A 13,147-nucleotide genomic window follows, 5' to 3' on the forward strand; every position below is an offset into this window, starting at 1 on the left:
CTCCATCCTCTGCACTATCCAACACACAAGTCCAAGTGATGGAAAGGCTTTGAGAAGGGGAATTACCCACCGGTGGGAGAGCTCTGGGCCAAGCTGGAGCGGGGGTAGTCCTTTCCACTCACATTAATAGAAAGGCCACCAGCTGCAAAGGAGACTGGGAAATATGGTCTGCATTTGAACCCAAGAAAAAGAAGAAATAGATTTTTGATTAGTAAGCCAGCTACTGACACAGAAAGTATAGGAATGATCTGAAGAGTAGATGGACTTTAAAAATTATAGTTATTTCCTTGATGGCTTTATAGACAGACTTGATTTCTTCTTCCTTTGCAGTTAAACCTGAGGCTCCTTTTGACTTAAAAGTTATCTATCGTCAAAGAGCAAATGACTTTGAAGTGACATTCAATACATCACACTTGCAAAAGAAATATGTAAAAAAATTAATGCATGATGTAGCCTACTGCCACGAAAAAGATGGAAACAACTGGATGGTATGTAGATCACCTATGCCCATAAATTAAAAACTTCTTAATGTTATGTATTTTATTGTCCCAGCAATGAATTTACTTTGGAAAACTTAACAAATTTTTCCAGACTATCTCGTTTACCAAAAGATGCTCTCAGTATCATTTAGCTTCAAGTCCCACAAAACCTGCACCTTCCTTGGCCCATCCTGACCTAGCTCTAATACATTTTCCTTGCTCAGCTTTTTCTCCTTATAATATTTCTAACTTAATTAATCACAACATAGATTGAGATCAAAGTGATCCTCAAAAAGTGTTATGTCTAGTACCACATTCTTAGGTAAACCAGACAAATAACACTTCTGGGTAGCATCATCAAGAATTACCTACAATTTTGTTTTGAGATTTGTGGGAGCAGCATAAGGTAAGAAGAGGATACAGAAAGTTTGTCCATGTTTTGGTTTTATTCTAAAGTCTGAAGTTTTAGTCACTGAAGTCATGATTTTGCATTTCTTCTTCACAGTCTGAATGTTTATTTAGTTTTTTTCTTCAGGATTTGCTGAGTCTGAAGCGACCTGACTGCTTCCGCTACCTGTTTGAGGGAGGAGGTGGGAGTAAAGCAAAACATCAGGGGTTATTTGACTTCTGCTAAGATGCTGACTTCAGGGCAGAAAACATATGCTTTGTGTTTCTCAAGGTTTACAGCATGCCCACTGCCCCCCTTGATCAGGCCAGGATTGCTCTTAATTGTTCACAGTACACTCCCCACCATCATTATTCATCTGGAAACGGTACTAGTGGGAAAGCAAATATAGTCAATAAGGAAGGGAAGAGTTTAAATAAGTGCCCCTAGGACAATATATTGTCTGGGAAAAAATAAATTAAGTGTCTGGCCCCCACCATAGACTTATCCATGCCAACACAAGACAGACAAAAGTATAAGGCCAATTAAAAATTAAGATTAACCTACCACATATGCAACTGATAGTCAATATCTGTATAAAGAGCTGTAATGAATTATTAAGAAAGAGATAAATATTCTAATAGAAAAATAAAAAATCTGGAAATCTTTTATGAGTAAGACATGTAAATGCAATAAATATATACAAAAACAAATAAATGTAAATGACAATGGACTATTACTTTTCACCCATCAAAATGATAGAAAATTTTCATTCTCATTTTTTAAGGATAATACATAGTGTTGAGGAAACAGCTGTTTGTACATTGCTACTCACAACATAAAATGACATCTTTCTGGGGAGGAGTTATTCTTGCTGCTTAATCTATCCTTTCATTTCCCTTTAGCATGTGAAAGGACAGAGAAACTAAAGAATTTCTTTCAGCATGGAAAGGAAGATGAAATCTTGGGGGTGATGTCTATCTTTCTGAAGTGGAAAAACCTAACTCAAGTGAATAAAATTCACACCAAGACAGTTCTCTTTGGCCACTCATGGCATCATTTATGAGCTCAGAGAATCTGCTCCTGATTCTGCAGCTAAACCTTCCACATACTTGATCTCCTTAGTTTGACAAACATGAGATCCCCTCTCAGGGGGATGCCTAAAATTCTGAAGAAGTTCACCTTAAGGTGTGTCTTGGGTGTCTTGGTTACTTTTCTCTCGTTGCTGAGACAAAATACCCAACGCCCAAAATGAAGGAAGGAAAGGTTTATTTAGCTCACAGTTTGTGGAGGTTTCAGCCCATACTTGGCTGGCTCTGAGGCAGAAGGTAGCAAAGCAACAAGAGCAAGCGGGGGAATGGCAGCCGAACAGCAAACAGCCAGAGCAAACGGAGGAATGGCGGCAAGCAGCTTCTTTCCCTGCCTTCCTTTGTAAACAGGCTACCCACACCTAAGGGGTGTGTAGCTCTCACATAATCTCCATGCCCTCCTCTTCCACGGGCTCAGGATGTATACAAAGTAAGCACTCTGGCTTCCTGCTAAGTTACTTAGCCAAACCTCTAGACTCCCCAAGTTGACACAATGTATCAACCATAACAAGGTGATTTGGGAAATCTGAGCAACACCTCTTTTTTACCTCCTAAAAATATCTAATGGCATGTTTTACTCTTCAGCATATGAATATAACCAACACAAGGCTGACACTCCCACAGAGAAAGCTACAATCTGATGCAATGTATGAGATTAAAGTTCGATCCATTCCTGATAGTGACTATTACAAAGGCTTCTGGAGTGACTGGAGTCCAAGTTCTCATTTCAAAACTCCAGATAGCGCAGGTGAGCAATGGCTGTAGAAAATCCTCCTTTCTCTTACAAAACACTGTACATCAAAGTGTGAAGTAGAAAGGGAGGGGGAGATTGATGCAATGAACCTGTTGGTTAGGACACCCCAGGGAGGGTGTTCTTCCACTCTCTTTGGAGAATGTTCTGCCTCCCATCTTTGCCCTTTATATTTTTCTTTATAAGCAGTGGGAGCAGAAGTCCTTAACAGCTGAGAACTGATCTAGTTGTCTTTTTTTTTTTTTTTTTTTTTTTTTTTTTTTGGTTTTTCTCCGGTACCAGGAGCCGAACTCACGACCTTGCACTTGCCAGGCAGGCGCTTTGCTGCTGAGCTAAATCCCCAGCCCGATCTAGTTGTCTTAAAGCCACAGCCTCAAGTGTTCCTGGGAGCTGCTACTTATCAAAATCCCTGTGACTACCTTCTGTCTACCAGTTTAGACTGGGATCCCAAGAGTTGGTCTCTTTAGAATCCTCAAGAGAACACCTTTTTGGATGACATGTGGGCAAACCAGCAGGGCTGCCCTACATCTCCTTTTCCAAAATTACAAAGATGTCCTGGGGGTCACAAAGTCATATTAACCAGAAAAACCAGAGAACAGGAAAGTTCCCCCAAAAACCCAACATAGACCTTCCCTTTGCAGGTTGGAAAAGCTGTAACACTCTCATGCCAACTTCCCATTCTCACCCTAGCACTTGTTATGACCTTAGGGTGGACATTTATATTTTCAGCCCTACTTTGACTTCTTTTCATTGGTGGAAGGACTTGGGAAGGGACTAATAATGCCTTTGATGCTAGATCACTTCTGTATTTCAAGCAGCTGATATCCTAGCCCTAGTCACCCGTCAGTGTCACTTAAACCAGACAGATATTCTTGTTTACCAAAAAACAACTTTCAAGAAATAACAAAAGATGCTGAGTGTAGTGGTACACACCTGTAATCCCAGCGCTCTGGAGGCTGAGGCAGGAAGATCAAGGCCAAGGGCTACACAGCTACAGAGTGAGACCCTGACTCAAAAAAAAACAAATAAAAAAGAAATTACAAAAGATCCTATGTCACTGAATAAACAATGTTTTCTGAAAGTCTTGCTGGATGTTAATCACAAATTATGCTTGTATTTCAGAAGAGATGAATCCTGTTTTACTAACTATCGGCGTTACCAGCTTTTTTTCTGTGGTTCTGTTGGTCATTTTAGCCTGTGCATTATGGAAAAAAAGGTGACTTTTAAAAAATAATCTAGAAGGCATTTGTGAGAATCTCAGTTATTTATTGAAAGCTTGAGCCCCAATTATTGATAAGAACTTTGCAAAATGCAGTTAGATATACAAGGAATTATAGCACTCACCCCTACCCATTCACAACTGATTTCATAAGAGGCCAAAATGTACAAACTGAACACAAGACAAACCCTATTCCTAAAATAAAAATCACACCAGCTAAATTACTTAATATAAGCAGATGTTTTCAGCATAGGGCCATTCAACCAGGACTGCAAATCAATTTGAAAAGTATTGCCATAAAGCAATTTCCCTGAGTAACTTAGAACATATTCCCCACTTCTACTAAAAGTAGAGCAAAGGACTTATGGTCAGTAAGGAGAAGGACTATGATGAGACCACCTGTACTGGGGGTAAATGACCAGGCCAAATTTTAGTTTCAGAGCTACACCAAAATTATCTCATTCCATCATTGTTCCTTCCCTCTGGGAGCTTCTTCTTCCCACATGTACTGTTGTAATATCTTGTGTGCAGAGTAGATTAATAATAATGATCTCTGGTCCAGCCATTCCTTGGATTGATAGTGCACTGAGGACCAGAGAAAGCGTGTCGTTTGTCCATGGTCACCCATTATTTGTGGTTCCCAGTTCACAATAAGTTGAAAGACTTATCAAGCCTGTTCTTTCTGCCAGTCACTTTATCTGTCAATGTCATCTGATTTCAGGATTAAGCCTATCATATGGCCAAGTCTTCCTGATCATAAGAAGACTCTGGAACAGTTGTGTAAGAAACCAGAAAAAGTAAGTGTGTCTGGTGCTTAAAGAAGCACTATGGTAGTACCATCCCAGTAGCTAAGAATGATCTTCTAGGACAAGGAATAGCTGCATCTCAACTTCTGTCTTGTATGCAGCCCTTAGCTAGCGTTCTGTATAAGACCCTAGCTACAGGCCCCTGTAGGTAAGGAACTAAAATGAGATGCAAGTCTCAGAACTTCTAGGTTTGTCAGGAGGACACAGCAAGTGGTTATTTCAAACCCTGAAGGGTCATAGCGCCTCCAGAGACCAAAGAACGTGTGTATAAGTCTCAGACATTCCCTGGTAAACCCTGGTCAGGAGTTCTTTAAATCTGTGTCTGAACTGTTTGTTGGTCCATCTCTCTGCCATCATCTGAATGTCGTTCTGTTTTGTTCTGTGCAGAATTTTAATGTGAGTTTCAATCCTGAAAGTTTTTTGGACTGCCAGATACATAAAGTTGATGACATTCAATCTAGAGATGAAGTGGAAAACTTTCTGCAAGACACTCTTTCTCCACAACTACAAGAGTCTGAGAAGCAGGGACTTACAGGGAGTAGGCCTGGACCCAACTGGCCATCCCAGAGTCCAGTTATCACCACAGAAACTTTCAAAGGAGAATTACCTTTCGGACGTCCTGCTGGAAATGTCAGTGCAAGCAATGCCTCCATGCTCCCCTCTCTCTGGGCCCCAGGCTGCAGGGAGGGTATCAGCAGTGGCTCTCCTGTGTACCAAGACTTGCTGCTTAGTCCTGGAACTACTGACAGCGCCATGCTCCAGCCATTTCCTCACCAGCCAGGAATCCTGACATTGAACCCAGATGTTCAGGGACAGCCCATCCTCACTTCTTTGAGGCAAAATCAAGAAGAAGCTTATGTCACCATGTCCAGCTTTTACAAAAACCAGTGAACTGTAGGATACTCAAGACAGTCCCTATTATGACTGATGATGATGGCTGGAAATGAAGTCTAGAGTTCTTATTCTGCTTCTAAACACAAAGAAGGCAAAGTTAATGCTACCCAAAAACATAGTCTTCAGGATTCTGAAACATCGCTTTGACCTGCTGCTTCAGTTGCCTTCAACATAAGGGAGGAGCGTTCTGCTTCTACCATGTTGATTTGGTCATATTGTTTCAGCGAATTAACTATGTAGGGCTTAAAAGTAGGAATGACTGAAAGAAATATTGAAGGAAAGGATAGAGGAATGAGGAACACAGGAAGGGGGTAAAGGAAAAAAGATGAGAAGGAAATCAGAATGACAATTATTGTTATTAAGACTTAGTTTATAACCACCATTGTGCTGAGTGCACTACGTTTTGCCTTTTGCCTTTCATTCTCATAATAATCCTGGTAGATAGGAATTGTAATCGTCATTATTATTCCCTTTTTTATACATGAAGAAATTGAGACTGAGGGCTTAACAAATTTATCCAAGTTGTCCATTAAGTGAGGATTGGACTCAAGATCAGATGCCCAGAGTCTGACTGTCATGTCCCTGTAGATGAGACTTGTCTTACCTACAATGTGTTCCATTTTTTAATTGCACATGCAGTTGGATGGCTATATAATTAATTATGCAAACTGGCTCATTTTTGAAAGGCAAAGGGACAGTTATAAATAATCACCTGAGCATAACAAGCATAAACTGGGATTGTTCTATATAAATGGGGTTACATAGTTATGTCAATTAAAATTGCTGTGAGAAAGAAAGTGGGGTGAGGGACATAAATGGACTTATGTGTATGAAGCACAGTGGCCAGTCATACCAAGAAAGGGAAAAAGGCAAGAAAGAGCCATCAAGCCAATTTGATTTTGTTTTTATGAAAATGATGTCAGGAGGTAATACGTTAGAAGCCCAGAATTTCTTTTGCTAGTTATCAAGACCAGGATTCTCTTGCTGCTACCCCAAATACAACCACATTTATTCAGGATTGCAGAAGAACATATTGCTGGCCCTGAAATGGGATCTGACCAAGAAGCCAAGTCAAGGCACTCAGTTAATCCCTCTCCCATGGGCTGTCTGCACTGCTTGTACTCAGAATCACACAGGGCAGAGGTGGCCCAGGGAAGTAAAGAAAGTTGAGTTCAGGGCTTTATTTGGTATCTATTGTTGCTTATGTATTAAATTTTCTTTTTTTATTTTATTTTATTTAGAAAGATTAAGTGATTTTAATTTTTAAACATCTTTTGTGTTTGTCTTGTGCTATCTGTGAACGAAGTTTACATTGTGGACTAGTGGACCCTATCTATTGGTGTAAGTCCCAGCCATAATCAGAACATTATTTTCTTCAGATGAATGTTTTACTTTCCAAAGTGCTTTCCTCTATAATAATTGTAATGAATATAGTACTATAATTACTTAGATTTGCTTGGTACTTTTTGATTTTCACAGCACTTCTTTAAACATTCTCATCTCCTTCACAAACACAGAAAAATCTGCTATATGCCAATCATGATGTTAGACACAAGAGATATGAGGACATATAACCATAGAATTCCACCTCATAAGATGCAAAATCTAACAAAAAGGACAACTTCTAAATAAATTATTACAATTTATAAAATTGTAAATTTGTAAAATTTTATAACAAGGTATGTTAAAAGTACCCTGTCAAAGACAAAAAACAATGCCACAAAAATGTCATAAATTTGCATAAAGGGAAGATGGAATCTGCCTGGGATATAAGGAGAAAAGATCATTTCCACCAGGGAGACAGATTCTCTTTTAATTTTTTGAGTACATGAGAGCCAAATCTGAAAGAGAAAGTCACAAAAATCTCATGCCTAGATTAGGCCTTTGACATTTTAACCATGGCTGGTCTTAGAAGGATTTATAATATTATACTTGGTTTATGAGAATGTGGGGACATAGGACAAGTTAGCTACTCAACTGATGAATCATCTGTACCTCTGATGTAAATAATCTCTCAAAGAAAGGAAAACTAATTCCAGGGATTATCAAGGTCCTTCTTCACTTCTAAAATGCTTTGTTTCAGTGTCATTTGGTACTTGTTATAATTTTAATTTAGTGTGTGTCTGTTATTGGAAGCATTTTAAATTTGTGTATTACAATCATAATTGTAATGGCTACTGATACTTTATTATATACTCAGAAACAATAATAATGTAAGTTTGTCCATTCATTCTGCCCAATCCCTTCTTGGATTTCTTTAAGAAAGAAAAACTCCTGGTCAAAAACAATGTGTAAGTCAGATATGACAACTACCAGCTCCATGTAGCACAAAATAAAGAGACAACTGAGAAAGAGGCAGCTAATGGGCCAACAACTGTGCCTGGCTCCCATGGACCTTGGATTTTCAAGTGATTTTCTATAACTCTGTCTGTCTCTTTAATGTGGATTCCAGAGAAATTTGCTTCAGAAATTCCAAATATGTTTTACCTTACATATACATGCTTGTGTTTTCTTAGCTCTTGTAGAGTGCTACAGAACTTGGAACTGACCAAGAAGACGGTGAGCACCTGGAAGTGATACAGCTTAGAAGCCACTTTTGCCAGTTCATTGGTTTGGTGGATTATCCTTAAAAATGCACATCATTCACTACAGTGAAGGTGTTTGATTTAATTGTGTACTTTTTATATGCATTACTTATATTTTGCAGAGCTGCTAAGTACATAAGTAGATACTGTATGTTGCCATTTTGTATTTAAATAAATGCTATTTAATTAAATGCTATGGCCATACTGTCATCTATATAAACTACAGATAGAGGAGATATCCAGAACAGACCACAGCTATCACCCATTGGAAATATTCTGAGGTCATTTGTTGGTATTTTGTGGGTTTGGGTATCCAGAAAAATTTTTTATCATCAGTTAAGTAGTTAATGTGCAATAGCAACTTGTTAAGAATCTACCCTGCACTCCTTTATATTGTGCTAGGCACTAGGGTTGCAGAGATGAAATGGGACCTTCCAAGCTGTCAGTTACATGGGGAAAATATACATAGGTTATTACAATGCCATACCATTGCCTTAAGGCAAAGATCAGCCAAGATTCTGAACTTTAAGCAATAGAAACCAACTCTAGTTAATTTGAGCAGAAAAATAATTTATTAGAAGCTATTAGGAGGCTTACAGGATAACCAGGAGGGTAAAAGAGCCAGTTTTACAAGCAACAGAGTACTCCATATCTGCCACTGGCATTTGCAGAACTGAAAATAGCCACTGCTTCGGCTGCCACCCAGCTTCTGAGTAGTCTCAGCAGCAGCGTCCAGCCAGCTTCATATTACTAGCTGCTCAGGTAACAGAAGAGCTGGATCTGGTGATTGATGGCAGCAAAGCTTTGCCTATGTGCCTGGGCCCCTACAGTGAGTGGCGGGGAAAAGAGTAACCAGCATTTATATCTTCTACAGTAAGAGCCAGGTACTTCTTTGAGGTAGGGCACTTTCCAAATATAGAATGGAGGCTCCACTTCTGGATGAGGAAAACTGACCGAAAACCGATGAAAGACATATTAAGGAAAAAGAGCTAAGAAGAAGCAAAATGAAGGGACTACCCTTGATGTGGTAGTGCAGGGAGTTACAGTGTTCCAGGTAGCTTGGGATAGGTAATAAGTGACACTATGCCAGGTAATGGACCCTGGAGATTAGGGAGAGACTTTCCCGGCAGAGGAAGCAGCATGTCCAAAGTCATGGAGCTGCGAGAAAAGGAAATGTGGAGAGCTAGAAATATAGCAGATGATTTTTCTTTAGTTGTCTCAGTTAGGACCAGTTAGGTATTGCTGGTTACTCCTGAAAATCAGGTAAAGTTAGAACATGTGTTGCGTTAGATGATTTTTTCCACTGTGGGACAAAATGCTGAGCACTCACAATTTAAAAGAGGAGAGTTTTATTCTGGCTTACAGTTTTTAGAGGATTCAAGCCATGGTTGACTGGCTCCATGGCAGAAATGACATGACAGAAGGGTACAGCAGAAGAAAGACTGTCACCCATGGCAGCCAGGAAGCAGAGAGAGAAGGGAGAAGGCAAGGTCAAGAACAGTACACCCTTCCAGGTCTTCCAGCTTGTGTCCCCAGTCACACACCTCCACCCGGACCCCACCTCCTAACAGCACATGAACTTATCAGCGAACTAATCCACTTATATGTGTAGTGTGCCCCAAAGATCCAATAACCATCCCAAAGCTCCACATCTGAATATATCAGACTTTGGGGGAGCATTTTAAATCTAAATCGTAACGTGTTCACCTTGTACATTTACTTTAACTGGAAACATATCTGTATATCCTTTAACCATTTATTTGTTATATCTTAGTATGTTTGGTCTGTCTTAACAAAATCCATGGTTTGAGTAACTCACAAACAACAGAAATTTGTTTCTCACATTTCTAGTTGATGGGAAGTTCAATATCAGGGTTTCAGAATGGCAGGGTTCTGCTGAGGGCTTTCATTCAGACTGCAGACAATAAACCTCCCGCTGCATCTTTATATCATGAAAAGGACAAAAGAATTCCCTTGGGTATCTTTTATAAACCTTCGCTTCTTACTACTGCAGCCTTAGAGGTTAGGATTTCAGCATGTGAACTATAAGAGGACACGGACATTCAGACCATAGCGTGTTATAAGAGCAAAGCCATTCTTTTGAGTGTGGGGTCATTGATTCTACTTCCCCTTTGTCTTTTTTACTTAATACACACTAATACCACATCATGTGCTCTATCTAGTTTTGCTTTCTTTATAATGGAAGAAAAGTTAAAGACATTTGCAAAGGAGCTTAAATGTAAAGGTCTATTTCCTTAAAGACCTACAGTCTCTAGATCTTCAACCTTCCACCCCAGTTTGCCTGCACTATTCTTTCAATATACCACTCTCAAGTCTTTTCAAATGTTTTCAAAGTATGAATGTGTCAAAAGCTGTCTTTCTTTGCATACTCACATTTTATCAGTTTGCATAATGTAATTACAGCAGTAAGTTCTGATTTGGGCAAGTTTGGGGACACACACAAATGACTTAGGTGAGTTTGGCTGTCACCTGGTGGGAGCAGAGGTACAAGAGGCACTAAAGAATCACCTGCTATCATCCCAGTCTCAATGTGAGCATCAGTGCGTTTAAGAGAGAGACCCTGCTGTTTTCTTCAGCAGGAAGTTCAGTGAAAGATGTCCACAGACATCTACCTAATTCAGCATCCTCAGTAGAGCTGGCAGAGTAGTATCCGGGGATGACACTTGGGAGAACTAATGGGAGCCAACAATTAGGTGCATGACATGCCACCCTATGAAGCTGTGCTGTAGTCCACAGGGTCTGGGAGTCTATGGAATGATTTTAGTCAGAAGTGCGGCACACTAAATGTTTATGTCCACGTCTCTGTTGCATTATGGAGTAGTGATTCAGCAGAACATTAATAAAAAATAATTTTTATGTCTTTTTAGTAACTGTTGAATTCTCTTGTCTAAGTCAGGTTCCTTCCACTTACCAAAGTTTAACTCAGTCTTATTTCAAAATACAATCTTCTATTGTCATCAAAGTCATACACATCCTCATCATAGGCTTGATGCATGAGCAATTTAGACAGAAAGCAAGATAATAGTTCCTGTTCGCTCCACTCGTCATCCTTCTGTTTTTTCTTCTTCCTCTTTCCTCCTTCCCCAACTTCATCCTGCCCCTTCCTCCTCCTTCTCCTTGATTTTTTAACATCTTAAAATATCACATATTTTTTATTTTAAAGAGAATAATAAAAAAGAACAACAGCAAAATACATAGACAAAAGCAAAACAAAGCAAAAACAATAAAAATGATACGGGCTTTCAGAACACAATGATAGGAATGAACAATGGCTGTTCTATTACATATAAGGGGAGAGTATCCCACTCTTCTTATCTCAGAGTCTCAGCGAGTCTGGACACAGCGTTGTTGAGTTCTAGCAAGCACACAAATCAAAATGGTGGCCAGGGCTTGACTGTGTTCTGCAGGTTCAGTTAGTGGTAGCTCCATTTGTGAGCTTACTCAAGTTGGCAGAATATATTTCCTTATGACTCAGAGCCCTATTATAAAGATCTTTGCCACCATGTGGTTGTCTTCATAAGCTCTCTTACAACATGACTGCTTATTCCTTCAAAGCCAGTATGATACCATGAGCCTATGGAAGATAGAGTCTAACATAAGTAATATAATCACAGAGAAGCTATCGCACCATCTTTGCTTTGTTCTAGTGGTTAGAATCAACCCAAAGGTCATATAAATACAAGGGGGGAGAGATTAATCAAAGCCATGATTACTAGGAGGTGGGGTCATGGATGTCATGTACACATGAACTTAGTCATTCCCGTTTTAACTCTGTCTCTTCGTTAAGTCTCAGTTAAATCTCAGTTATATATAGTGGGTGTTATGGGTAAAATTTTATCCACCAAAACTCATAGTTTGAAGTCCTAATATCCAATAACTCTGAGTGTGACCTTAGTTGAAGAGAGGTTCTTAACAGAGGTAACAAGTTAAAATGAAGTTATTAAGAGGGGCCTTAGTCTACTATAACTGTTGTCTTATAAAAAAAGGGAAATATAGGGACAGATATGCACACAGGAAAGAATACCGTGTGAACATGAAGGCAGAGATCAGCATTAATGGTTCCACAGTAAAAGGAATGTCTACAATCACCACAAATCACCAGTAGGTAAGAAATAGTCATGGGGTAGATTAACCTTCATACCTCTTGGAAAGAGCCAACCCTGCCAGCACTTTAACCTCGAACTCCTAGCCTCTAGAACTGAAGATACTGTGATAAATTTCTCCTGTTGAAGCCCCCCAGTTTCTGCTACTGAGAGGTAATCAATGGGGTCATGTGACTTCTCTGGAATCCCTTGAGGTCTGGGTTTCTTATCTTGTTCTTGGCAATTGTTCTTTCCATTGCATGTGTTACTGCTGCATGAGGTTTCCTCATATTCCTTCTGACTTGCACAGTCCACACACTGCTTATTAACTGGTTCTCCATGTGTACGCCACGAAACCTTTCAACCTGTAGTCTCTGCCCCTTGAACCATGGAACTATTTGGCTACTAGTCTGTACCCCTAAGGAGCACCTAGGAATCTCTGAGAATGCCCAGTTCCAACCCTGAATCTTACCTGTTTTCCTGCTGGGATCCCTTGTCTCCATTCCTAGGAATCAGATATAATTGACCTGGTGTAGAGCCTGGGTATCCATATTAATTTAAAATGGCACCCGGGTGATTCTGTTAATCTCTACTATGATTCTTTATTCCCTTCAAAACCACTTTCACAACTTTAATGACTTCATTAACTTTTGTTGATTGTTGTTATTGACCCTCTTTGTTTCTAAAATTCAAGTGCAGGCAAGTTCTACCATCTATTTTATTATTGGAATAAAACTGATGCTTAATCAGATCGAGTCAAGGATATAAAAGAATTGCTTCTAACAAAGAGACGAAGTTGTCTGAAATTCTGTATTGCTTGTATTGTTTTTGTGTTAC

General features: G+C 39.5%; 1 protein-coding gene across 4 annotated transcripts in view; it reads left to right on the top strand.

Annotated features, from left to right (window-relative positions):
* Positions 1-8,398, top strand: part of Il7r (interleukin 7 receptor) — a 32,617-nt gene extending 24,219 nt beyond the window's left edge. For 3 of the 4 annotated variants that reach the window (XM_013515007.1, XM_005386201.2, XM_005386202.1), the window contains 5 exons: positions 331-488; positions 2,538-2,700; positions 3,826-3,919; positions 4,644-4,719; positions 5,116-8,398. In XM_013515007.1, the coding sequence (XP_013370461.1) occupies positions 331-488; positions 2,538-2,700; positions 3,826-3,919; positions 4,644-4,719; positions 5,116-5,619 (995 nt within the window). In that variant the 3' untranslated portion in view covers positions 5,620-8,398. The remainder of the gene's footprint in view (positions 1-330; positions 489-2,537; positions 2,701-3,825; positions 3,920-4,643; positions 4,720-5,115) is intronic. The other variant, XM_013515008.1, reaches the window with a different exon arrangement.
* Positions 8,399-13,147: the final 4,749 nt, after the last annotated feature.

This window comes from Chinchilla lanigera, unplaced genomic scaffold (genome assembly GCF_000276665.1).
Source record: "Chinchilla lanigera isolate Chin_1 unplaced genomic scaffold, ChiLan1.0 scaffold00025, whole genome shotgun sequence".
Lineage (NCBI taxonomy): Eukaryota > Metazoa > Chordata > Mammalia > Rodentia > Chinchillidae > Chinchilla > Chinchilla lanigera.